Source organism: Oryzias latipes, chromosome 14 (assembly GCF_053564925.1).
Source record: "Oryzias latipes strain Hd-rR chromosome 14, Olatipes_Hd-rR_3.1".
NCBI lineage: Eukaryota > Metazoa > Chordata > Actinopteri > Beloniformes > Adrianichthyidae > Oryzias > Oryzias latipes.
In genome coordinates this window covers 3,048,877-3,076,474 of record NC_136250.1, presented here as the reverse complement: position 1 = coordinate 3,076,474, position 27,598 = coordinate 3,048,877, and the positions used below count along the sequence as shown (strand labels likewise).

The following is a 27,598-nucleotide window of genomic DNA, read 5'->3' as shown; positions in this document are numbered from 1 at the left end:
TTCACTTTCTTCAAAAGGATTTAATGAATCCAAACGGTTCAGGACCGGTTCCAACAGGCATCACTGAGGTCTTACACTGTGTGTGAATATGACTGGCTATTTCAAATAAAACAAAGCAAACTAAAACTACACGTTTCTGTAATGAAGATGCCAGGGCTCAGAGAAACCCTCTTCCTCCTGAAATACTGTAGCCCCAGAAATCACTTCAAGTCCTCCAAGTGTGTCGGAGCCTCGTGACCGGTCACTGTAGAGCAGTAGTATGAAATGTCCCTGCAGTGACCTGTCCTGGTCCTCCGTGATCCCACAGCGGATCACAGTGTGCCTGAGAGAGGGCCTCTTAGATTCATCAGTCTCGAGCAGCTGTGGAACGTCTGCACATCATCTTGTGGGACTGTAATCCTCTGGAAGTCCACTGAAGTTTCTGCTCCTCAGGGCCTGATCAACAGTGTGAATAAAGGAGTCAATCATCTGTTTCATGTCAGGGGTGAACGGGTCAAAGGTCGGCTGTGGACCCCCTGAGCGTTTGAAGTGTCCGTCTTGGTTGCACTGTGCACACAGCAGCCTCTCCTCTGTGACGCTAACATTCAGGAAGGCTGTGATGAGACGAAGCTGCGGCAGAAGAGCTTTCTGCAGCTCCTCGTAATGAACCACGAGGAGGCGACGCCCAAACTTCAGCCAGCTCAGAGCGTGAGATGCCCACCAGGGGGCGTAGCTTGAGACAAATGCTGGCCACTCTGCAGGGCAAGAAGAACATGACTGTTATCTACTGATTTTTCTTGGAAGTTCATGTTTTAAAGCCCGCACACACCGGGACAAATTTTGCGCGCGATATTCGTCGACGTTTAACGCCTCGTGACTAAACAAAAGGCACCAATGAGAGTGTGCACACCGATGCGAAAAACGCCTCGCGTAAAAGCGTCATTTTTTTAAAAACGCCTCGGGTTCGATTTTTTGGTTTGACGCGCCGCGTCAAAAACTATACGACCAATGATAATGGCGCTTTTGCACACGTGTCTGGAGCTTCTGAAGTTACAGTAAAACACAACTTGGGGGCGCTCAAACACAAAACTGCCTTTCTGAGCACACATACCAGCGAAGAAGATAGACGCCAAGTAGCGTCTACACTGCCGCGAAGAAATAAGGACGGACATTCTAAAATATCCCCGAAAACGCTCATGTTACATTTTTAGCTCTGGTACCAGTCGATAAAACTCTCCATGTTCTTCTCTTCTCGTAACTATGGGATGTACCCAAAATCGGCGTCTTTTCCGGCGTCTTTCATCATTCAATAGAACAATAATTTCTTCATCGCTGGAACTGGAGCTAGAGCTACTGGTGCTGGAAATATTCATGTTTTCTTTTATGATTCTGACAAGCGCGTAAATACTTGCTCTCTTCTTCTGAGTGAAAAGCGACTTTAAGAAAGTTGTAGCGTAAAGTTGCGCAGCGCCACCTTGTGTACAGGAGTATTTCTGTTTTACATTAAGCGCCATCTAATGTCAGGGAATGAAATTGCATGTTCGCTCGGCTCATCGTCAGCGAAAATCGCCTGGGTGTGAACACAAAAAACGTGGCGAAAAACGCTGGCGAATATTCATCCCGGTGTGTACGGGCCTTTAGGCTCGTGTTTTCTTCCTGTTAGTGTTCCACATGCACCTCCCTCAGAAACCTGCAGCGTGGCTCTCTTTTCCTTACAACTATTGGCTTCCATTGACCGTATCAGTGAACTGGAGTGAGTGAGTGTGACGTCACCCACAGATAATGGTTAATTCAGGGTCCAACCAAATGAAGTCAGTTCAAACGCCTTTTTTTTTGGGCTATTTGGAGCCAGACGACGTCAATAAGCAGTGATTGGTCCAAGTCAGCCTGAGTCATTGTTTCTATTGCAACCAGTCTCACCATTCAGGAGTGAGATTGTTGGAAGTCCACACCCCTACCACTTGAAAGTGGCCTACACAAAATCTGTCAATCAAACACTTTGAACATCTTGAACATCGGACGTGGGGAACAGGAGGCTCCATCTATTTGTACTGAGGATACTGATTGGTCAGTTTATAACTTGAATAACTGGCAAGAAATAATATAAATTAATGAGGATTATCAAGAACATGTTAATAAAAGGTATTACATCCAGAATGACAGAGTAACAGCCGTTCATTTCTCTATTATAGACCAGGGGATTTTGGCTTCTTGGAGCCAGCGGGTACTTCCTGTTTGAAATGCTTGAGGCAAGGGCTCACTCAGTCCAGTTCTTACATACTTCCGGTCAATCTTCCCATCATCCTTTCCTCAGACTCATTTAGTCGCTGTAAAGCATGAGGCTCCACAGTCAGCTGATCCACAAACTCTGCTACATTCACATTGGGCATGTGACGAGCATTTAGCATATGGGGCCAGTTGTTCAAAGGTAAGCTGATTGGATTTTGGTGATCGGATTGGATCAAATCTTGAAAATGGGTTGTTCAAAAGGGAAAGAAGGAATCTGAAATCAGATTAGATCACAGAATCCAATCCTAGTTCTAATCTGGATCAAACCTTCAGTTTGTGTTGTTCAAAACTTGTCAGTAGGATTTGGATAACTTTTATCCAAAAAAAAATGGATTATCCTGATCTCAACAGGGTGTAGGATTTAAAGGGGGATTCCAGGAGGGAAATGTAGAAAAACTTTAAAATTGGTCAAATAATACGTTTTTTTCATTTAGTGTTTATACTTTTATTTATATTTTGCACTTGACTTGTGTAACCGTTGTAACAGTGATGAAGTAGATACAGTAGACATAGGCTACCAATTAAGCTATTCAGTAAAGTAAAGACAACCAAAGCAGAACTGCAGATCCGCCTCCTAAAAGCAGAGCTTGCAAATGCTGGTCTCTCCTCCTCAGATTAAAAAACTCCCTGAACATTCTTTATTTTGTTAACTATCGGACATTTAGCCATTTTATTTAAGACGTTTTCAAAATATCCACAATGTATTTGTTAATGTATATTTGTTTTTATTTTTTGTGACTCAGATGAGGGGTCATAAAAGAAATTATGAATGGAAGTGGATGTTTGTTATTTTTGTGTTTTGTCTCAGAATAACAAACTCTTACAGTGACCCCATGTTGGCTCTTCTACCTGTTCTTTACATAGCTGGTAGCCCGTGTTGTGATATGTTGTCCCATTTAGAGCACAGGTAATCTGGATTTGGTAATCTTGAAAACTGTGTATCTGGATCAGGGTGATCCAGTCCAATGTTGCTTTGAAAAACCGGCATAAAAGTAAGACGGATTACCTGATCCTGCATAGGAAAAAATGTGATTTCCAAATCCGGATCATTTTGATCCAGATTAAACTTTTTGAACAACTTGCCCATGGAGCTCATCCTGGACTGTCACTACCGATACCAGCGCATGTCCACCACCTACAGTTGGAAGAAGCTTGGTTTGAAATGTTAAAGCTGTGCAAACCTGGTGAATCTGGTGAACCTTGCTCCAGGTGTTTTCTTCTTGTTTTCTTTCACAGCTTTATTTTGATGTATGAAAGACTTGGTGTAGTAGAATTATGGCCGGACACGAACCGCAATTAACCCTTGTGCTATCCTAGGCACTTTACCATTGGGAGTTGGGTCATCTAGACCCACTAGACAGTGCTCTGAACCTTTTTTCTTCAATGATTTGTGATCTTCACTGGTGTCCATGGATTACATGAAATCTTTCCACCTTTATCCACCTTTGTCATGGTAGGGAGAACACATCAATGAAAGGGGGGGGGGGGTCATCTAAAATAGCACAAGGGTTATTAATTTCTCCTCCATGATGAAATTTTTAAACATTTGGCATTTCTGTCAATTAAAAAGGACGCCATCCGTACATCACTTCTAAATCCAAGTTTCTGATTGGTCAAACTTCAACTGGTTTGGATTCACTGAACGCACGTTTTGTACGTAAAGCCTGAAAATGGTTGTAGAAACTTACACAGAAACTTCCGCAGCATCACATGAATGCGAGAGTTTTTGGAGCTTTTACGTTAGATGTTGCCCTCCTAATTAGACGAGGGTCATTTGGAGAATAATTTAAGGTATTTTGACTCTTAATTAAATTAAACTTTTGCAGTGAAATAGAAATGTTTTTGTTGTTATTGCTATTTGTTCATTTATCGCAAGTTACTGTATATCGTCATCACAATATTGATCACTAATGTTGCATATCGCGAGTTTTCCTCGTATCGTGCAGCCCTAATGCATACTCATTAAATCATTCCAAATGGTCTGCCCATTTCCTTTTATTGTGTTTATGATGGTTATGCTGCTTCCAGACAGACGGATTTTCACATTGGAGCATTTAACCAATCACATTTCAGCTGTCCTCTGTTCCCAGGAAGGGTCAGAGCTAAAGAGGCCTTCACTATCAGTTCTGCAGGTCCCGTAATGCAAAATCAATGTTGGTCATTCATTTCTTTCAACCAATCAGATTTCGAGTTGGTGTCAGCAGGGTCTTCTGCCAGGCTTAGACAACGTCACAGTATTCAGACCTGATTGGACAGAAGTTTCAGGAAGTCTCATGCAGCCTTGTCCAGTTTGAGCACTTTTTGATCCGTCTCAGTTAAAAACAGAGATGACTGTAATGTATCCGTGGAGGATTTAGCAGGAACATCTCCCACTGATCTATTTGACTTTCTTCATCAGAAAAATCTGAGTGAATCATGAAGTAGCTGTCCAGATTTGTGTGTTTGGCGGTGACCGTCCCCTCGTCCACTGCGTCGATTGGATGATTGAACTGTTTTTGAGAAAGAGAGGAGGATGGATTTTGTGTACAAATAATCCGATGTTTTCATGAGTGAAATGATAAATATAATAAATAATATTCTAAATTTATGTGGTTGTTTGGATGTTTTTTGCTGGCTGTAGTTGCACAACCAGATTTGTTTACTGCTTTGTTTATTCAGTTTCTTTAGATGCCTTTATTGTAATACTGTTGCAATGCAAAGCTGGTTTCTGCATCGTAAAATGATAATGAGGGGTTGAGTGATTCAGACGTAGCACGACTGAGGGCCCGGGTGTGTAATGCACGGTCCGCCACTGAAACTCACAAATATGCTAGCAGACTTTGAGGAGTTTGTGATGCTGTGTGTGGAATGTTGGGTCGCGTTGCCTCTGTCATCCGTGGGCGGAAGTTTTCAATTAAACAAACAACAGAGTGCATACTTATAATAATAATAATACTAGCTCAACTGAGCTCAAACATTAAACAAGGTCAAAATGATTATAAGTGATGCTGATTTCTTGCTAAATATTCTAGCATGAAAACACTTTATTAACAACTACAAACTTTGAGAGACACATGAGCATACTCTTTGATGGTTTTATGAGTTTTCATCTGCTAAAATGTTGTTATTTAAATAATATCCTGTCTCATTCATGGTCCTTCAGCACAGACATGACTTCTGGATGGCAGGGGTTACCTTTGCTGCTCCACTGAGCGTCTGAGGCGTGTCCCAGGTGTCCTGCACACTTGCGGTTGAATTCTGCCATTAGGGAGCGGTACGGGTTTCTGATCAGCAGGATGGCGGAGTCGAACATCTCTATCTCCCTCTGACCGCTCTCATGGGTCTTCACACAGATGCTGCGGCCGCTCCTCCAGTAGTCCTTCTCACCCTTAAAACCTGGTTTCCAGGGTCAAATTTAAAAATACTTTTAGAGCTCTGATGTTTGCAGATGTGTTTTCAGGCAATCAGCAGATTTCTACCTCTGTTGAACAAGGTGCCATCAAAGTAGAAGCTGCCAGTATAGTACCCTGTCACCAGCTCAATCAGGTGACGGACCCAAGTGTTGCCTGCACCTGGAAAACTGGAGAGCGCCACCAGGGAGGAGGATCTGTGAGGCAGAAACATCCTCTCTTTGCACCTGGAGTCTGAGAAAATAGCATTTTGTTATTTCTGTGGCCTCCACTGCAGGTTTAAGACAAGGAAAGACAGACAGATGAAGCTGAACCCCCATCGCAACAAAACTAAACATATCAGAGTCCAGATGTCAGGAAATTTGATCTGAAAGATGCTTTCAGGTGTTCTTTCCTCTCTGTGGCTATTCAGAGCTGCTGCCCTGACAGCTAAACTACACTGAGAAACCGTGTCAGACTAGTAGTATTTTACCAAAGCCTCGTCTGACAGACGGAGTAAATAGAGGAAAAAAAACAGCACTGCTTTTGCCCTCTGAACAAAAGCAACTGAGACTCTCACCCAGCACAGGAGTGTGGTACACGTGGTAATAACCCCCCTCAGCTGGGGCTGTGGAGGAGGAGCTGTGGTTCAGAGCGCACCGCAGGTTGTCCAGCTGCCGAGTGAGGCTGAACAGAGGCGACGTCCGCGTGCAGAAACAATGGGGCTTCTTGAAGACGGCCAGCGGGAGCTCCTGGAAACCAAAAGCACAAAGCATCATGGGATTTCTGCTCCTCACACCTATGCTCCAACAAGCATTACACGCCTGCTCACGTCACAATCTTTGCTTTGCACTTTTGGAGGATGATCATTTTCTGCTGTTTGTTCAATCAAAAACTGTGTGGTATATTTTTAACCAACAGGTCAGAATTCTCATGGAAATCATTCCGTGCTGGACTGTCACTACTCCATACTGGCATGTCCACCACCTACAGTTGGAAGAAGCTTGTTTGAAATTTTGAAGCTGTGCAAATCTGGTGAATCTGGTGTACGTTGCTGCAGGTTTTTTTTCACAGCTTTGTTCTATCCAGAATGGATGGAAGGAAAAGGGAATTCATTCCCTTTTCCTTTCATCATGCTGCCATGATGGAGCTTCCCCAGCTCTCATACATCAGGAAGGAGTGGGCCACGCCCAACAATCCAGGGTCACATTCACGCCTTGCAGCTCCATTTCATCCCTTTGATTCCTCTGATGGTTCTATGGGTTCTTTGAACTCTGGTCCTTCTGAGAATGAGATGAGCTCTGCTGTGCTTCACTTCAGTGTGAACACAGACAAAAGTGAACTAAATGGAGGACACCACGTTAGCTGTGTGTGTGTCAAGGAAAAACTCACACAGTGTAAATCTGAGGAAGAAGGAATCATAAAAAACTAGGGTTCTCTCATTATCGCATTAATCTGGATTAAATAATTACAGACTAATTAGAGCATTATCTTTTTTATTACGTTAATATTATTTTGTTTAATATTTATTATCATTGCGTTAATATCAGCCCTGTGATCCCGAAAGGGAAAAACAGATTAGAAGATCAATGAATAATCTAATTTTTGTGCACACATCACACATCCATTCACTCTCTCTCACATTCACACCTGTGGACAATTTAGATTAACCAATGAAGGGTGTTTTTGGATGGTGAGACCCCGGAGAAAACCCACGCATGCACAGGGAGAACATGCAAACTCCACACAGAAAGGTCCCCCACTGATGTTGTGTTTTTTCATGTCCCCCAGCCAGGACTTGAACCAGGGACTTTCTTGCTGTGAGGCAAGAGCGCTAACCACTGCACCACAGAGATAGATGTCTATTATTTATCTAATAAACATCCTGTGCCTAGAGGGTAAGATCATACACAGAAACCTGGAGAGTTAGGACTTTGACCTCTAGGCTGTAGTTTTTGCCAACATATAACAATTTAGTCAAATGTTTTGCTAAAACAAATGTTCATGTTCAGCTGGTAGATAAATAATAAGATATTTGTGTCCTATACATGATTAGCTGTTTAAAAGAGCATAAAATAACTGAATGGAACATCCCATTTGTCGTCATGGGTCTGTGATCATTTCCTGGAGCAGTAATTCAAACCTTGTCGGTGCAGATCTCCATGCAGGACTGTGTGGTCAGGTTAGGCTGGACAGAGTGGATGGGGAAGGAGCAGATGGAGCTGCTCTTAAACTCAAAGCAACCGTGATAGTGAATGTTTCTGACTGCAGAGAAGAAAAAACAGACAGAAACATGTCAGCATATGACAAAGAGCCCACGAAAGCAGGAGAAACCACATGTGACTTTCAGAAACACATACAGTAAAACGACTGCAGTGATCATTCTTCATGACTCAGCTGCTCATCTCCAAAGCTACCAGCCATGAATGCTGATGCTGTATTTAATGATGACTTTCTTTATAACATCTACATCTTCACCAGAATTACACAGACGTGCATACACCTGGATATATCCAGACCTGTGTGTGCGATTCCTCATGTTGTTAGTGTTTCTGTGTCGTCGTGTGTCACATGACTCCTGTTTCTCTTTGAGTTTATTTTTAAACAGCTGCATTTATGTTGTCCTTTTCTTCCACAGAGGATTTATTCTCATGGTTGAGGTTAAGATGTTCCTATGATGAACTTAAGTCCTCCTACACTTTTTTAACATTCAGAATCTGTGAAGGACAGATCCCTTTTTTGCTTTGCTGCTTTCATATGAGCTCACTCATTGTATTATCACAGTTGTTATCTGCAGGTGGATGATAAGTGTCTAACTATTTTGATGTAGAAGTGTTCAAAAGCTGTGGCGTGCAGCTGTTCAAGCATGTCCCTCAGCCACTGGCGTACGTGTACAGATGTGTGATGCACACGGGAAACAGAACTATCTGGAAGTAATTCCTACTCCAAAGGTTTCCATCCTTCTCTCAACGTTTCTCTGCTGCTGATGAAATCAAAATGTGTCCACTAATCTGTTCTGTAAGTGCAGTTTACATGGATGACTTGTAATCATTTTTATTCTCAGAATCATTGTATTTTACGTGTTTCCTTTACAAGTACAGCTCAGGCAGTAAGGCGAAACAGGGGCGGCGTAGCCTCGTTTGTGCCGTCCCTCAGGATTGCGGTCCTTTAGTTTACTCAGAGTAGCTATTGTAGACATTTGTATTACAAATCATTATTTTCCATATTACATGTTTTTCACGTTTGCCTGTTGTTTATTTTGTTAGTACCTGTCATCAGGCTGCACTAAAAGACAGAAGGGGATAAAAGCAGTAAAACAGCTGAGCTTTTAGAAATATTAGAATATAGGCTCAACAGATGATCATTAGTTTATGAATGTAAAGACGTTTTTTAAGAGGATTTTTACTGTTGGTGTTGCATAAAATTAGGAAAACACCAAATATATTGTGAAAGGTCATTTATTTTTGGTTTTTAATGTTTTATAAACTACCCTGCGACAGACTTTCCCTGCCTTCGCCCACAAGTGATAGGCTCCAGCAGCCCCGTGACCCCGAAAGGGAATAAACGGGAGAAGATGAATAAATGTCTTATGAACACTTAACAATGATATTCACAATAAGAGGTTTTTAAAAATCAAATCAGGTTTCACAAAAACACACACAGGACGTCACATACTAAACAGAAATGAATTTAATGCTAAAAACGATGCCAGGAGACCAGCTCTGATAAAACGACACAAGAACAAAGAAAAACAGATGATTTGATTTTTTTTTTGCTGGAAAGCACAAATGTTATTTTTGTTTCCGAGCTTTGTTTGCTCTGTTCATATTTGTATAATTTTGACAGAATATACAGTATTTTTATGAAGAGCAAAATATTATGTTATTTAAGGTTAAAGTTATTTATTCTGGATTAATATTCCTGTCTGTTTTTATTCATATTTAGGTTCAAAAATGTAAGTTTTAAAGTTTTAAAAGTTTAGCTTTTGTTTGTTTAGTAAATGTTTATCCTGTTCGGCCGACGACCTAAAGTGTGTTTTGGATTGGACACGGCTGTAATACCGGTGTATAAATTCATTTCCACTTGGCTTTCGGTACTTTGTAAACACGAAGCATTTAATGCTGCTTGGGCGGCCAGCGAAGAGGAATCCAGCTGCTATCTTGGAGCTTTCTTTGGTTGTGAAAACCTTCAGCCAATCGGTGGGTTTAAACAGTAGCTCTGCCCCAACCAGTCCGTTCCATTTTTCTATGGATCTACAACCCAAGGGGGTGTAACCCTTGTGCTATCCTAGGCACTTTACCATTGGGAGTTGGGTCATCTAGACCCACTAGACAGAGCTCTGAACCTTTTTTCTTCAATGATTTGTGATCTTCACTGGTGTCCATGGATTACATGAAATCTTTCCACCTTCATCCACCTTTGTCATGGTAGGGAGAACACGTCAATGTAAGGGGGGGGGGGGGGGGGGGGTCATCTAAGATAACACCAGGATTAAAAACGGTACAGTTTGGTCTGGCTCAATGGGACCATTTTATAAGGGAAACGCTCAAAATACTAGACTGGACTGTTCCGCTCAGCGGAAACGAAGCTTTAGTCTTTAAATTTGATTTTCGACACTCAACCGTGCCCCTCAGGAACAGTTTGGGTTCTCTGGGTGTTTGAATTAGATGACTGGCTTTATGGGCTCAGCTGCCTGGTTCACAGGAGTGCCGCTGAGTCAGAGTTTAGGCTACAGGGGTTGTTGTCTTTCAGTAATTCTGTTATCAAAGTGCTTTGGACAGATCCCATCAGTCTCCAGATGATGCCTGCCCTTTGGCTTCATCAAAATGTGACGGGCAAAATAACAAAAAAAGCACTGAGATGCTTGGAGAAACGCTGACTCACACTTTCTCTGGCCTGGCAGCTGCTGCTCCACCTTATAAATGGAGAGACGACCCACACCACCACAGGGAGACCCCCTCTCTCCACGGCATACCAGATTACAGTCCTCCTCTGGAGCCGGTGGACTGCTGATATGGTTCCCACAGTGACACTCAGCGCCGTACTCCAGACCTGCAAACTGGTACCCACTGATCAGACCCATGCACACACATGCACACACACACACAAACACACACACACGCACACACACACAGCTTCACTGAAGGCAGTCCAGAACCACAGCTGTTACGTCTGTGATCTTCTCACTGCTTCATATTTTCGTTAGACAAGCAGTAAAAACAAACTCTCCTTTCGCCAACTTGATGGCATTTATAGGAGTTTTACTTAAATATCAGTTCATTTGTTGGAGGAAACAGAAAAAAGTGTCAGTGGTTTCTTTACTTTCAGTGGGACAGTAACACAATTCTATCCTGTAACACCATGGCTTATCTCTTAAAGCAGCAAGGACAAAATAAATCTATGTTCCAAAGGAAAGATGCAGCAGACCGATGAGAGCATGTTGTGTAGTGGTTTGGGTTCTGTTTTTGTTGATTTAACTTCCTGTCTTATTTTGAAGGTTTCTTCCTGCTTGTCTTTGTGTGAGTTTGACTTCCCTTGTCCCATTCTCCCCTGATGGTTTGCAGCGCTGTCTCATCAGTCCTGTGAGCATACATGTTAGGGATGGGAATAGAAGCCCCATGAAGCTTCCCTTGGGGTTCATGTAATTATGCCGGAAAAATGAACCACCCATTCAGGGCTATGAAACCACACAGAACAGCGGCATCTGGTGGCGGACTGGATGTATATCATGTGCTTCAACTAAGCTCCTTGTAACACTTCAATGTGGAAATGATGATGAAAAAGCGTAAAACAAAACAATGTTGTTGATGATGATTAGAAAAAAAATATATATAAAAAAACACCACATGTGATGTTTTCTGTGAGAAGTGCTTGACACAGCAAAACACACATCACATGAAGAAAATAAATGCAAAGCAAAAGAGAAAAAAGACAAAAATGGTAATATTTAATATAATGTTAATACTGGTCTTGAACCGTGGTCTTCAGGATGCACATCCCATTGACTTTTCCACTGAGGCATCTCTTTTGATACTGATTTGTAGTGCCATTGTAGATTCATCAAAGTATTTTTTTATACACAATGTTCATAGTGTGTTGTTTTATTCAGAGAAATCGAGTTGGAACGATCCTGAGCCACAGTATGTTTTTTACCAGTTACTATGGTAAAGTGCAATGAACTGACGCTGATTCTGATACAGGGGAAATGATAGAACTGGTCGGGAAACGTTCGGGATTCATTCGTATTTCATGAAGGTGAACCGCTCTCCGAAACGTCGGTGTCAAACGGGCCTTCCCTAATACATGTCTTGTCTCAGCCTTCCTCTTCTGCTGGTCCATATTGTCTGCTTCCCTGTCAGCCTGTTTACACCAACAGTTGCTTCTTTGGTTTCCCTGCTTGGCAGTGCTTTTTGTTGTATTAAAAAACCACCTGCCTCCCGTCTCCTGCACCAACCTTGCGTCACAACATGTTGTTGCTGTACAGACAGTTAAATCCTTTCTGAGACAGTAAAACACAGACTTTTAAACATGAGTTTGACACAAGAGTAATATCTGAAGAGCAGACAAACCCCAAAACCTCATCCAAAAATCTGATTGTGAAATGACTTGCTTTTCCCTAAAGCCCCACATCTGGTTTCCATGGTTATTGTAGAGGCACCATGCAGTTCTGCTCCTGATGCTCTTGAGAACTGTGAGGCACCAATCCATTATCTGATCTGAAAATGATGGACACTTCTCTGCTCAGAAACTGTCAAAGAGCTTCCAAACTTCAGCTCAAAATCCCCTCTCTGCTCATTTTCATTCTTAACTGACTGAGTTGTGTGGAGGGGGGGGGGGGGGGGGGGTCCCCTCTATCAGCAGAGAACTAAATCCCAGAGGAGAACCCCACCCTATCAACATGACAGCTTCAGCTCATCCAGTGCCAGAATGAGAGCAGCATTTCTTTAATCTCTTCATATTTGGTGTTCACATTAGGGTTAGATTACCACAGAAGTGAATTCTGCTAAACTGACTCCATGTGACATGTAGAGAGTTAGCTCAAATATTAGCTTGGGTCTTTTCAGGTTAAAAGGAGGAGAAGGCTGCTAGTTAGAATGACACTGCACTATTGTCAGGAAGACTGCAGATAAATCCCTCTGCCTCCCGTCCCCTGACTGTAGCCCCTCCCCTGACTGACCTGCAGTCAGTCCTGATCTATACCTGACACATCCAGGTGATTGTGACTCGCCGCCCCCCGCTCCCCCTCCCCCCCACCATGGGAAAGACACAGGCCTCATCAGAACTGACCTTTTCATGAACAACATTTGAAGCTTCATCATAAATTGCTCTGACTTTTTACTTTTGCTCTTTGCAGTAATTGGCTTGCTCTGGTAACGATCGCACTGGCCTTCCCAACACGGGGGGGGGGGTGGCTTGTTTGTGGGGTGGGTTTGTGGAGGGTAGTTGGTGCAGTCGGTGTAATTGGGATGTTAGCACTGACTTTGCCCATCAGCTGCCTGCTGCTCTGTGTAGTGGAGCTGCAGTCCCTGTGCTCAGATTTTAAAGTCTCACTCCGATCGTCTTTTGATCTATGCTCAAAGTGTCGCAGTGGTTTTTAATTATGATTATGCCGCTTTCAGCCTGTGTTGTTTTCTAGGACATCGTTTCTACAGATCGGCTGGAGCTTATCAGAAATTTGTTTCTGAGTTGTGGGCGGGACTGTTAACGCAAAGCAACGCCATCCCCTCATTCCTTTGTTTACACTCTTACCTACCAGCTTACAGCCCCTCACACCCCCAAGAGGTGAAACAAAAATGGTGAGCAACATTGGAGGGTTTTGGAGTTTAGATCCAGATGCCAGCTCAGACGAAGAAAACAAAGACGTTCATGGATCTATTTGTCAGCAAGTGGATGCATCAGAATAAAGTAGAGCGGACAGCCTGTTGTAGTTTGTTTGTTACAAATATGATCTTTTTCATCTGTTACTGATTCACAATCATTTGAAAAAATGATTGTGACAGACTGGCGACCTGTTCATGGTGTCCGCTGCCTTCGCCCATAAGTGGCCGGGATAGGCTCCAGCAGCCCCGTGACCCCGAAAGGGATAAAACGGAAGAAGATGAATGAATGAATGAATGAATGAATGAATGAATGAATGAATGAATGAATGAATGAATGCTCAGAAATGCAACTTTAGTCTTAATTTTTTTGTATATATGTCATCCATCATCAGAAAAAAAGCTACAATAACCTGTTAAAAACACCATTTTCATTGGAGTGGGTCTATGTTTATATCTCAAGTGTGTGTGTGGTGGGGGGTGCTTTAGATCAGTGTTTTTCAACCAGTGTGCCGCGGCACACTAGTCTGCCGTGGGAGATGGTCAAGTGTGCTGTGGGAAATTGCCCTCATTAACTGATCTAAAAGCAATTATCATCTCCAGGATATCAGCTCTGTGTTCATCCAAACAGGCCCTGATAAAACACTGAGAAGTTAAGAATATGAAATATCATAAAATTAGTTTTTCTTTGTGTTTATATGATTCTATTAAAGACATTTTGATAAGAATAACGGGATACCGCGATTTAGCTGCAGCTATAACTATGTAAGGAAAAGTCCCGCCCCTTTAACTGTCTCCACCAATCATTCTTGAAGGCTTAATCACATGTCATCAGTCTGACCAATCAGAAGTGGTTAAAGTATTCACTTCCTTGTTTCGATTTAGCGCAAAAAAGTCTCTCTGTTCTAACAAAAATACCAGCTAAAGCTCGTCTTTAGCGGTGTAGCTTTCCACAGAATCTGGTATCAGACTGGAACACGTGAACAAAACCATGAAGCTCAAAGACGCTGGTCTTTCTGCGGTCGGCGGATTACGGGCACTACATCTCCCATGATGCAGTAAAGTGACTGTCTTAGCGCACAATGAGTCTCTCCTCTTAACGTCTTAAAACAACCAACACACATCAAACAGTTTTTGAATCTTTTGACTTAATTTTTAATACATCTTTTAGAAAAAACAGCTGCAGCTTCCAGCGTTTTCTGCAACAATTATCACAAAAATGCATGTGAGATTGCAGAGCGGCTGTAGATCAATACAGACTGAGCTTTTTCTTTTATTTTTATTTATCTATTTTTTTGGATGCTGGTGTGCTGCGGGATTTTTGACAAGGTTAAAGTGTGCCGTGGCTCAAAAAAGGTTGAAAAACACTGCTTTAGATGATTCTTATAAGTTTTCATGAGGTCTGTTGTTAATTCAACGTCCACTGACCTTTTAGGTACATTTCATGCAAAGGCCTCTAACCTATTGCCCTGACCGTGGCAGTCATTCATTGTGTTTACTCCCTATGTCCACATGCGCACACACATACACAGAAACGCACACACATCTTTCCGCCCCTCATCTGTGCCTGTCTCCTGGCCACCTGCCCCTCTGCTAGCTACGAACACAGGAGCCCTTCATGAGGCCCACTCTGATGCAGAACATTTCCCCACACAGCAGGCTTTCTGTGAACACATTACCTTTCTGAGCAGGTGTCCTGACACAGAGCACTGGTCATTTTACGCATGTCGTACAGCATAGTTCCTCCCAGGGCTCGGTCACTGGCATTGTGGAGGAAGCATCCCATGTAAGTCCCTGCATGGAGGCACAAACAGCGTTCAGAGTTCTTTACTCCATATGGGAGACTGCTGTAGTTGTGTTTGGAGTCTCCATTCCATTCACCAAAAGATCCACCAACAGATTTGCAGACTCCATGGTGGCTGGGCCCATCACAGATGAAGAGGTAGCAGTTTGTCTGGGTGGCCCTAAAGGTCATCCTTGAGGTCAAGTGTCATGGCCCCCTCCCCATAAATAGAGGGACTTTGGAAGAATTCAGGTTTCTCTTTCTTCATCTTTGCAGAACTCTTGTGGACCAAACACATGGACACCCTTGGTTGGTGTCCAGAAAAATAGCATTTGTCCTGCCCAGCGTGAGGAAATGTCCAAATCCTGCTGCCTCAGCCAAATGACCATTTCCACAGGTGCTTCCCCCCCTACACCCATCACCACTACCTGTTCCTCCGACTGCACTTGGATCATCAGGTCAGTCCGGTTTCACACCATAAACCCAACCAACAGTTTCTGTTCCTTCACTTAAGCGTATCAGTACTATCTATGTAAGGGTTAATGGCCGACGAAGTGTGCGGTTACTACTTTTTAACGCACGCCGTGGAAGCCTGAACCGTCCTCCGCTTCGCGTCGGACGGTTGCTTCCGCGAAGTGCATTAAAAAGTAGTAACCGCACACTTCGAAGGCCATTAACCCGCTTATACCATGGTCACTTACAAAAGCAATACATATTAACCAGGTTTTAGTCCTTAATTCTTGTTTTTTTTCCCGATTTGGATCACTTTTCTCATAAACAGCGTACTATATGTTACGTGATGCGGCGCATCGCGCCGCATCACGTAACATATAGTCCGCGTCGCGCAGCACCACCGCTGCAGTCAAGATTCGGCGATATATATATGCTGATCGTCCCGATGGGTTGAATAAAGCATCAATTCAGAGGGAAAGTTAATCGCTTACTGCTTGTTTTTGCCCAGATGATGAAGCAAAAGGTTGTTTTACAGAAGCCGGCGCAGTGATACAAATCATTTAAGCTAGCCGACCGGAACTTCTTTTTTCACCGTGCGGTTATCAGGTTTTAACGCATACCCAGCAGCCAATCAGAATCGAGTATTCAACCGGACCATGGTATAAGCATGAATATTATTGACGGTATGCTACCGTCATAAAAGTGCCGTTTTGGAAATGTTTCTTTGGTGCAGCAGCATCTTTCTCCTCCTCGTTGTAACATCTACTCAGGTGCATTACACTTAAATCTATTTTAAACTTCTTTCACTGGTTTACAAGCGGCTACCCCACCGCAGCTTTGGGACCCCACCTCCTCATTTTCCTCTGCACTCACTCAGGGCTGGTTCTGTTGGACTTTACGTCCACCATCAATCCAGTGGATCTTCGGGTTTTCCCATCTCCCCTGGAATAGGGAGTGGCTTTCACAGTCATGCTTTAGACATTTTTTGATCAAGTCCAGCTTTTAAGGAAAAACTGACTAAGGTTAAACATTTCCTTACGGACATTGAAACTTTGTGCTGTTATCCAGATGAGTGTAGACCATGAATTCAGGCTGAGCCTGAATGCAGTGACTGCAGTTACTCCCAAATGCTGCAGAACAGCTTTCAACTGCTGAAAAAAAGGCAGTACTTTAATTTTAGCTGTTTCTGCTCTTTGCCTGCATGTCTTTGACTCCTGACAGCCTCCTGGAAACAGTCTTCAAACTGTCGCTGTCACTAACAGGCAGTAATTATACACAGCAGTGCGCTTTGTGAGCGCCAATTCATAACTGACACACTGAATTTATCTTTGGATTTTTGTAGCTTTTCTTGAACGCTGTTCTAAACTTGGGCGATTCTACTGGAATGGAAACGAACCACACAGCAAAATGTATTATTGTCGTTTATAATAAGCCTCGGCAGGCCATTATGATGCGCTGACAAGATTAGGGTAGAGTAGAAAACTCTGCCTTTGATGTGATCGCTGTCTTTACCACACAGACACATCAAACTCCACACGCTGACACATGAAAGGCTTCTTTGTGGGCTCGGCTTTCGCTGTGGAGGATGGCACATACATTTCTCCTCTCGTCTTTCTCTCAGGTCCCAGATGGGTTTGTTTTTTTTCTGATTGTATGGCGAAGGATGAGTTTATGCGAGTCTTCTGGCCCATGCAGCAAATTCTTCTTCAATGTAAGTTTCTGAATGTAGTTCACATTTCCTTAGTGTGACTTAAAGAACTAGATGAAATATTGAAAGAGTGGTTTATTCATGTTTAAAGTTAAGTGACAGTTAAACTGAACCGTCTCCAGGAGACTAAATATAAGGATTTAAAAAAAGGCTGCTTGGACATTTAGGGCCCCTTGGTGAGAGGGCGTTTGGACATCACTGTGAGTAATCAGCAGATGTCCTCTCAGAGTCCTACCCGCCAATTTCAATTGCACCCTTTAGTACACACACCCTTTACCCTTCAGCAATATACATTCTGACACACAGATACACACACACATACATTACAAAAGGAAGGTGAGACCTCAGACAATCTGTCCCCTACCCCATCCCTGGTGGGGGGTCCCAGGCCCTCGGCAATGGCGGCCGTGTCCCTTGGGTGCTGACTTCCTGGGCCCGGCAGCCCTCTCTCCACGCAGGGAGAGGGATCACTGAGTTCTCTGGCAAAACCAAGAGCCGGGGATCACATCACATCTGAGCCTGGGGGTGTCTGTGTCCCTGTTGAGTGGATTCTGGTCCTTGCCTCCCCTTGCCAAAATTCCAACAGTGGGTGAGCCTGGTTCGGCCATGTTTACAATGCTCTTTGGGGACTCCCCCTTCTCTTGTGGGTCCTTCTCCTGGGCAGGAGTGGCCGGCCCATGCTCCCTTCTCTCCTGGAGTTCCGGCTGGCTGCCTGGAGCGTGGGGCAGGTCTCCCTTGGAGGGTTCTGGCACGTGCCTCGGTAGCTTGGGATGGGGGGATGCCCACAACTCCTTGGTGGTGGTGGGCTGCTCGTCTGGGGCTGGAGTGCTTTGTCCGGAGTGGGGCCCCGCTCTAGGCCCCCGGGTACGGCAGGGGGTTATTCTTTTGGCTGGACTGGAGCCTCTGTGCCTCCCTGTTCTCTGGCATTGGGTACCCCTTTGGCGATCCTGCTGGCCCTGGTCTGGGTGGTGGATGTAATTGCCCTGCGTGCGGATTTCCTCTATCTGCTATACTGTTGTGGGTGTTGAGGGGTCCTAACTACCGCTGCTGCTTCTGCGGGGGTCTTGGTGTGGGGATGACCGGGCACTCTTCCTCTTTATTTTTTTACATTCCATCATCTAACTCAGCAGAACGTAAACACTCACCTGAGCACAGGTGCTATCTCATCTTTGCACAAATAGTATATGCGATTGAATGGCATGTTTTATGTGTGTGTTGGTCTGTATGCATTAGCATGTGCATGTGAACTGTAGTTTTATTGCATTCGTGTTGACATGTTTGTATGTGAACATTTTTGAAGTCAACATTGAGTGTGTGTGGACAGCCCCCTCCTCTTCTAGACTAACATTTACACATGTCAGTAATGATTATAAACTTCCAGCAACTTGCTTGCTGCATTATGATTCTACCCCCCCCCCTCTATAATCACCCTCCTACCTCCTCCTCTCTAACATTCCTCTCTCTTCTTCTCTCCTCTTCTTCTTATCCGTGCAGTCCAACAAAAACTGATACAAATTTAACCAATATAAATAAAGTTTAGTCTAAATTACAAAAGGGTTTTAGTCAAATATACACCTTTGTGTCAAAGGATTCCTAATCCCCTGTTGGAAAAGTAAAATCTGTCCAACTCAAGAGGCCTTCAGCTCTGATTTGCTTGCTCAGCTGTTGGACAGGACAAGTTTAAAAAAATGGCTGCAGCTTCATGGAAGAGAGGTTGAGCAGATGCAAGTTGGATTTCTGGTAAACGTGTATCTACATGTAAGGTATGACTTGTTGAGTTAAACCCATCTGTACTGACTCCAGGTTGGTCATCTCTGTCACGAGACGCTCATGCCAGAGAGCCCCAGCAGCTCTAACCCACAGCTGCAGAAGCAGAGGCGGCCAAAGTCACCGAACAAAAACGGATCTTTAGACACATTTCCCATTTACCACCCACCTCACACACACAGCAGGGCGGGTCGTTGCTTTAATCAAAGTTAAGAAGATGCCGAAGGCAGAAGAGACAGGGGGTTGAGGGAGGGGAACAGTCTGAACTCCCAGACGGGATGCTTCTCTTTGGCCTGACACAGGGCTGGTTTCATGGACTCTGACTGTCCTGGAGCTGATCCTTCTTGGAGAATAGGAGACTGCTGATGGCATTGGCGAGTACAAAGACATAAAAGCAAACCTTCCAGCAGAGCCTCCCTCTAAATTTAATGTTACAGAAGCAAGATGGTCATGAAAAGCTCCACAGAGGTGCTGTGATGAACATGAAAGTGCAGAAACAGCTTTACTATCATGGAAGAGTCAGTCTGTTTGATCCCTACATCTGCATCATGAAACCCTACTTTAAAAGACACCAGTTGAACCTCAAATCTTCACTGAGGTAGACTCCTCTATGAAGCATCTAGCGGGTGAAACATCTCCAAGTGTGCAATACTTCTGCAAAACCTTTGAGATTTAATCCTGGAAGATTCACCCAGCAGGACTCGCTTGAATTCAAATCTTTGAAAAGCTTTTGAAATCTGAGAATGTTTCTGAGAGCATAAAAGTGGATTCTTTAACATTCATGAAAGCAGCCTGGCCCTCATGGGCGTGTGTGTGTCTGTGGCGTTTGTCTGACTGTTATCAACTCATCAGTAAGATACTCCCCGTCCCAAAAGCCTTAGATGATGCCGAAAACACAGAAGGATTCTTGGGTCACGGTTCTGATGCTGTTTTTCATTTTATCTAAACATATTCTTTGTTCTTTTATCTTTTCTTATGTCTTTATTTTTAAACTGCTTATTTCTCACTAAAGCTTTAAGGTTTTAGGTTGGTTTTAAGATCCTTCTTTTCATTTTTAGGGGTGCAATGGATTCGGTGTGTGGCTGAACCGTGATCAGTATGGATCACGGTTCAGCCACACACCGAATCTGATTCTTGCGTTCAAAATTCATGTCCACCACTTTTGTTATGACACCCATCAAAGTCGCCACCTGACGCTTGTCTGAAAGTGTGTTAAAAATCGTGACGCTCCCGCAGCGTGTGGGTGGAGCTACGTCACAGGTTTTTCTCATTATAAGAGACGCGGACAGTGTTGCCCGATTGGGCGGTTTTGGATCTGAATTTGCAGGAAATAGCTTTGGGCGGGTTGACATGATTTGGGCAGGTTTGGGGTCGGTTGTGGTCCGGGGAGACATGTGAGACAGTACCACACACGTCATTAGGCCTGCACAATATACCGCAAATTTATCGTTATCGCGACATTAAGCTGTGCAATATGCATACCGCAAAAGACGGCGAAAATCGCAATAAATGGTTACCTTAAATGTGCAAAAACGAACTCATGGCAGCCTGAAATAGTGAACAAATGAAATAAATCCCTTTATGCATTTAACCAATCGGAAGGACCCGTTTACCTTGTTGATCAATCAGATGAGCCCTTTTATGTTTGATGTTTGACCCCATGTCGACAAGGGTCATTAGGAGTATAATTTTTAAACTGTTGCAGTGAAATGGAAATGATGTTTTTGGTTGTTTGGCTATTTGTTTATATACCGCAAATTATATCGTTATCGCGATATTAATCACCAATATCGCATATCGCGAGTTTTCCTCATATCGTGCAGCCCTACACGTCATCATCCTCGCCATCATGAGCAACATAAATACTACTTTTAAGTTCTTTTAGAAAGATCTTCATTTACATGTCTTCTTGATGCACATCCACTTTTTAACTGTTTCCAGTTCTTTTACTGGTCTTTGTTATTTTTCCTGTGGATCTTTGTGTGTGTGTGTTTGTGTGTATATACACCTGCTGTATATACAGGTGTATTTTAGCATTTGGTGAGCTGCGGGCAGCATTAAATCCTTCTGGAAAAAACTCTGCAGGCATTAATGAAACTTTCTAAAAATGATTTGAATGTATTATTAAATCAGCTCATCCAGTTGGTAAAAGAGTCAAGTGTCTGTCTTTAAACGTTTGGTACGTTATGGATTCTGCCGGGAATAAAATACTGGCTTATGTGATTAGTAACACATTTGATCCTTTTTTTCAAATCAAGGAAAATCTTAACTTTCATGTCCTATGTTGTCCAGAATTATCTCAGACCATCACACTGCCACCACCATGTTTTTCTCAGATGTTAAGTAACTCTTTTCTTAAAAATCCATCTTTTATGACCTACAAAGCCTGTTTTTGGACTGTGGGAGGAAACCAGAGGAGAACATGCTAACTCCACACAGAAAGGATTCAGCTGTGATTTGAACCACACCTGGGTCCTTTTTCTGTCTCTGTCTGTCTCTGGCATACCTGCTGTGCAAGAAAAACTCAGAACACTTGGGGGACTTCAGCCTGCTTCCTGAAGCTTTTTCTGGACAGTTGGAGCTGAGACTGATCTAATTCCTGCTTACATATTTCATTTGGATAGCTCCATTATCTGTTTGCAAAAACGATTATGAGACCTCAAAGGATACTTTTTAAGAATGGGCTCAGAGAAAAAGTTATTCACCGGAGGTAATTCCAGTGAATTCCTCACAACAAAAGAGACAAAGCAGCAGCAGGCGGAGTCGAACAATGGAGTGAATCTCAAGAGATTTATTAAATTGTGAATGCTACTTATAAAACAAATTATATCATTTTTTCTTCCTGGCTCTTCCTGCTTGTTTTTTCCCTCTACTTCTGACGCGTCTGCATAGATCTTCTCATCTGCAGCATCTGTTCCACACACCTGTATAATGTCCTATGCATTTTTGATGAGGCTCTTCTGGCTGTTCTGAGGTCAGGATCGTTTATTCGTAGACACAGAGTGAAGGCTGATGAGTGTTCTGTAAGCACTGAGAGATTATGTACTGCAACTTTAAACTCAGCTAAAGAACAAAGATACACCCACAATGCATCTGCTTCACACTTTGTCATGACTGCATTCTAGTCCTGTCAAAGCCCCTAAAGCTGCGTTTCAGATGGCAGAGGTGTGCTTCTGACACGCTGCAGAGTGCCTCTATTAACTGTAGAAGATCCAGAGTTCAGTGTTTAGAAGAACATGTTTTAAATAGATTTTGAATGTGTGAAACCAGATGTTTGTTCTTGGCGATGCTGAGGAATCCCTGATGCTCCTTTAGCTTTCCAAAGTGTTGGTAAGTCTGTTTAAAGCAGCTTTCCGTTTCCACTTCATTTCATGAGCACACAGATTCATCATGTTTCATGCTTCTTTTGTTGGCTTTAGAATGCTTTCACTCCACAGTGTTTATCCCACAACAAATCCTCTGGGCTGGGCAGGTGTCAAGCCCACCTGAACCCTGGTCTGGACCTAACAAGAGGACTCTGGGAAAGAGGGCCTGTGTTCTGCTGCAGGTGAACTCTGGTGTGGTTCACTGCAGTCTGCATGCAGACAGAAGAGCCACAGACATTTTGAAGAAAAGAAAGAAACAAGCCCAAACTGTGAACCAGAGGAGCAGAGTTTCTGAAACTGAGGTGAGGAGGTGCAGGTGCTTCAGAACACAAAGCTCTTCTCCTTGCTTGTTTTTTTCTTGTCTGTCTCAAATCTCATTTGGGCCAAATCCCCCTCACACGAACAGCTTTTGGAATTATTGTGTGACTTTTCTCAGCAACCCAAACCAATTGAAGGTGTGACATGTATAACATTTCCTGCTTGAGTCCATCAGGCTGTCCTAAAAGCGTCAGCAAGACTTGGGGATGTCTGATTTGTGACCTGAGCTAAAGTTGGAGTTAAAGCCCCTCAGATCTGAGCGCATGTTTGCACAGACGTCCTTACCTTTGTGTCTGCTGCTCCTGCGTGCTGAAAATCTCTCCTCTGTACTTTCTGGCAGAGCAGTGTGAAACCAGTGACGATGCAAATGTTGGAACCCGAAGATCTGAGAGGAAGGTCTTTGTCTGGCAGCACCTGCCCCGCCTCCAGATACAGCCACCCATCTTGAACGTGCCCTCATGCCCAGGCCAGCAGTCCTGGGGGCGGTTGGAGGTGCAGCAAGAGACAGCAGGGGGGGCAGGCTGGCGAGGTTTGTCTGAGCCACTCTGACGCTGGAGCGCTGCAGCAGCAGAATGCTGCCTGCCATCAGATAGGCGATGCCCAGGCAGAGCAGCAGCATCTGAGCCCTCTTCAGCAGGCAGTGCAGCTTGTAGAGGGGCACCCCCATACCTGACTGTTTACAGTCACTCACCTCACTGAAAGGCCATTTCCTCGATCAGGAAAGCAATTTCATCCTTCTACAAAGACCTGCAGCATCCAGCTGTGGTGCTATTAATGCTCTGTTGTTGCCCAGCAGTCGGACAGCAGTGGAACCATGACCGAGTCACAAAGAGAGGCAGTTTAATATCCCAGCCTGTGGTCAGCAGCTTCAGGGGAATCCCTGAGATAAATCTGAGGGACAAAGCAGAGAAAACAGAAGCAGGAGGATGTGAAGAGCAGCGCTAAAATGAAGCAGACGTTCAAGCTTGATCCTGTTTCTGTCATTCAGACCCATTTCTGTGGCAGCTTCATTGGTTTTGGTTCGTTTCACTTCCTCTGCTGATATTTCTTAATGAACAAAGCATTTAAATGACCGGTCACGTTCAAAGCTTCTTTGAGGTCTGGCACAGCCAGAATATGAGGATTTTCTGCCTCAAACTCCTTTGCTCCTCACAGTCTGAATCATGGATTTGATGAAATCGGGCCAGCTGATGAAAGCTGCCTCTGAGGGCATTAGAGGCTCTTATGAAATGGGGATTATGATAACATCAGGAGGCTCCGTCCACAGAGAGAGGGGTAAGTGGTGGATGATAAAGACTAGTGTCAGATGTGTCTGATGAATAGGACGGAGGAGCTGAAGCCTGGCAGTCAAAGCGGAGGAGCAGGGAGGTGAACTTCACCTTTTCTGCTCCTCAGCTACACTTTTCCTGACACATTTCAAAGGAAACGCAGGGCGCGGTGGGCTCTGGAGAACACCAGCAACAGTTTGCACATTAGACAGTCGCCCACCGAGTCCGGATGCGCAAGTTTACTTCCAGTTTAGAATCACTCCATGCAGGCGCGTGCGCAGGAAAGGCAGACGTGCCAGTTTGAGTTTAGAGGATGAAGGCGAATTGAAAGACAAATGAACCATGAAGGCGCATCACCGCTGAAAGCAGCTCGGGTCTTCCATCTTAGCCGCGTCCGGCAGAGGCGGTCCGGCTTACCTCCGGCGGCGGCGCGGAGTTCCCACGGCCGCGATCCCCGCTGTTCTCCCCGCTTCGGTGTCCGCGGAGGGGCGCCCGGCTCCCCGGAGCTGCCGTTATATAAGCTCCCTCGCGCGCACACGCTCGAGCTCCCTGAAGGAGCTGGCGCTCCGAAAAGGCTGCTACTGGAAAACAATGCACGAGCAGAACGCGCGGGTGCTGGTGAGGAGGGGGAGGGGTCGTCAGACTCATTTGCATTGGTGATCCAACGCGTCACAGCTCCTCCGCCGCGCGCACGTAGGAATCGTGCCTGGCTGCCGCAACTCCGACGCACGTGCGTTTTGCGCGCACGCGAGAGTGAAAGTGAAATCAAGTCCGAGCGCCTGAACGTCCACGGCCCTGCGCATTTCCGCCTAAACGTTTACTCCGCCTGTTTTAATGGCTTGACTTTGCAAAACAGAGCACGGGACGGCACGCGCCCGTGGGCCGCGCGCGCTTCAGCACCACGAACAGCTCCCAACGCGCAGAAACCTTCTGGCATCTCATCTGATCTCCACACTTGACCCACAGTAGACATCAGTGACTTGATAACAGCAAAGTTTGGTTAAGAATTGTTGTGTGAATACATTAATATTGTTTAACTGTTGCTATACTTCAGCAGAGGTGAAAGTAATGTGTGAGTCCCACACTGGTCTGAAGTCCTAACCTTAAAGTCTCGGGTACAACATGTCCTAAGCCATTGTGGAGAAAATCCAGCAGGTCACTATGGAAGTGATAACAGAGTTTTAAGTTCCTCCACGGCCAATGTTTTTAGCACATAGCCTAATGCTAACCTGGCTTTCTGGTCCTTGCAGCGAAGAAAAAAACACTGACCGCACGATTTAAAAAAATATGAGTGAGCAGGACCTCAATAATAAACACAACCATAAAAGCACATTTAGAAGATAGTCTCCTGCAGCTTGGCGCTGATTTTGCTGTTCGAGGACAGCTGGAGCCACATCAACAGCTATAGCAGATTTCACCATGCTAAACGTTTGCTGGTTGGACCAACACACACTCAGCGGGAATCTGCAGGAGACTATCTTCTAAATATGCTTTATTACTGTCATGATTATTATAAAGGTCCTGCTCACTCATAATTTTTTAAATCCATGCGGTCAGTGCTCTTTTTCTTCGCTGCAAGGACCCGGAAGACGGGTTAGCATTAGGTTAATATGTGCTAAAAACATTAGCCATGAAGGTACTTAAAACTCCATGCGGGCAATGCTGCAATGAGCATCTTGGATGTAAATATATGGGAATAACATCAGCTTTTATTTTGCCTGGACACCACTGGAAACATATTCATATGATGGTTTAGAGTTTCTCAGGTCTGTATAGCAGCACTTCCTACTCCTGCGCTTCGAAGCTTCCCTGGACTAGCTTTGCCTCCAGGCTAGCGGGCCGGGTTTAGCTCTGTCCGAAGCGGGGCTTCCAAAGGAGGCTGTGGTCCCAAACTCCGGACTGCAGAAGACGGAAATGCTGCTACGTAGTCCTGAGAAGCTGTGTAAAATCATCAGAAGTTCACAACCGTCACAAAGCCGTCTTCTCTACCACTAACACAAAGCTACACTGCTCCTAGCATGTGTCTCTTAGCAGCCGGACACACTGACGTCATCGCCCCGCCTCCCCTCTGGAAATGCTAATTGGAATTGAATTATGCGACACCATTCGCAGTGTGGATGTGAACATGAAAATGAAATCCTCTCTTTGCATTTTCGTTTTAATTATGACACAGAATAAGCGGTTTCTAAGTAGAAATGAAAAAGCATTTTGAAGTATTGATTTTTCATTTTAATTTTGAGTTCAGTTACATTTTTAAAATGAAAAAGCATTTCTGGTTTTGACTTTCATTTTTAATTATGCTACAGAATCGGTTCCATAGGTCACCAGAGGAGTTCCACACCGGCCAAATCCACCTCCGTCCTCATGCATCAGTCAGGAAGATGGTTTCGTTCCTCAGCCAGTTCAACCCGACCTGAAGTGGTTTTTGATCAGGCCTGTTGGCCCTTCAATGCACATTAAATCCAAAGGTGCTTTCCTCGTCGTGAACATTCCTCTTTAATTTAATGCACACATTTTATGACAGGAAAGGAATGTAGGTCTCACTGACATCACAAAACTTCATCAACTCTTGCTTAATGATTGGACTGTCATGGTTAACAAAGCTGACCTCCATCAAACCTTTCCCACCACCTCTTTCAAAGGTCAGATCAAACTCACACATGGATCCAACACTCCTGAGTCGACAAATTCAGCTGGATGAAAACGGTTAGATAAACTTAATAAATGATGATGGTGATGATGATGAGGATGAGGATGATGATGATGATGATGAGAATGAGGAAGAGGCAAAAGTGTGTGAAGAAAGTAAAATCAAGCACACTTTGAGGAAGAATGGAGCAAGTAATCCAACTCTAACCCCAGAGAACAGAGCGCCAAAGAGACGGAGCTCAGAAATGGCTTTGTAATCAGTCATGTTTTCTAGGTTTTCTTTAATAATGCTAACTTTCTGAGGTGGCTCCACAGTTTTCTGTAACACTGCATGCAGGGTTCACAAAGGGATGAGAGTCTTACCTGAAACTGCAGAACAAATTACAGACTCTGGCTCTCTGCCTGCTCACAAATGTACCCCTGTATGTCTGTGTTTGTGAGATTCTGATGAAAAGAGAGCAAAACAAGATTTAGCCTCTTGAACACAAGAGAGGATTCGTCTCTGAGTCACTGAGTACATTCGCTTTTGTATTTTCATACAAAAGAAGCACAGAACACAAATGGAGAACAGGCAAAGACTCTTCTAAGATAAGCAGAAACTGAAAGCACTTCCCATCATACATCTATGTCAGCAATTTTATCAGAATGAAGCTTTTTATCTTTGCTTTAAGCATCTGCTCTCCTTTAAATCCATGCAACATCTGTCTGCTTTTAAAGTCCATCCTGAGATAAAAATCCCCCCCTCGTCTTTTCTGGGGCCTTTTGCCAAATGTTGCATAAATGTTTGATGAGTTCTGTTAATGTCTGATTAGTTCCTGCAGGCTAAATATCAAA

The 27,598-nt window shown here is 44.1% G+C and overlaps 1 protein-coding gene across 3 annotated transcripts; it reads right to left on the bottom strand.

Annotated features, from left to right (window-relative positions):
- LOC101157150 (sialate:O-sulfotransferase 1) lies at positions 1 to 24,761 on the bottom strand. Of its 3 annotated transcripts, none has more exons than XM_004076079.5 (9): positions 24,533 to 24,761; positions 23,133 to 23,738; positions 15,133 to 15,247; positions 10,521 to 10,705; positions 7,780 to 7,901; positions 6,217 to 6,388; positions 5,727 to 5,891; positions 5,443 to 5,643; positions 1 to 734 (listed from the first exon to the last, which is right to left on the bottom strand). In XM_004076079.5, the coding sequence occupies exons 2-9, from the start codon at positions 23,512 to 23,514 to the stop codon at positions 379 to 381; spliced, it is 1,698 nt and encodes a 565-aa protein (XP_004076127.1). In that variant the 5' UTR covers positions 23,515 to 23,738; positions 24,533 to 24,761; the 3' UTR covers positions 1 to 378. The 3 variants fall into 3 exon arrangements, with proteins under 3 accessions (XP_004076127.1, XP_020564288.1, XP_078787311.1); XM_078931185.1 differs by lacking the exon at positions 1 to 734 and adding an exon at positions 4,478 to 4,757; XM_020708629.3 differs by lacking the exon at positions 15,133 to 15,247 and having other exon boundaries at positions 24,533 to 24,723.
- Positions 24,762 to 27,598: the final 2,837 nt, after the last annotated feature.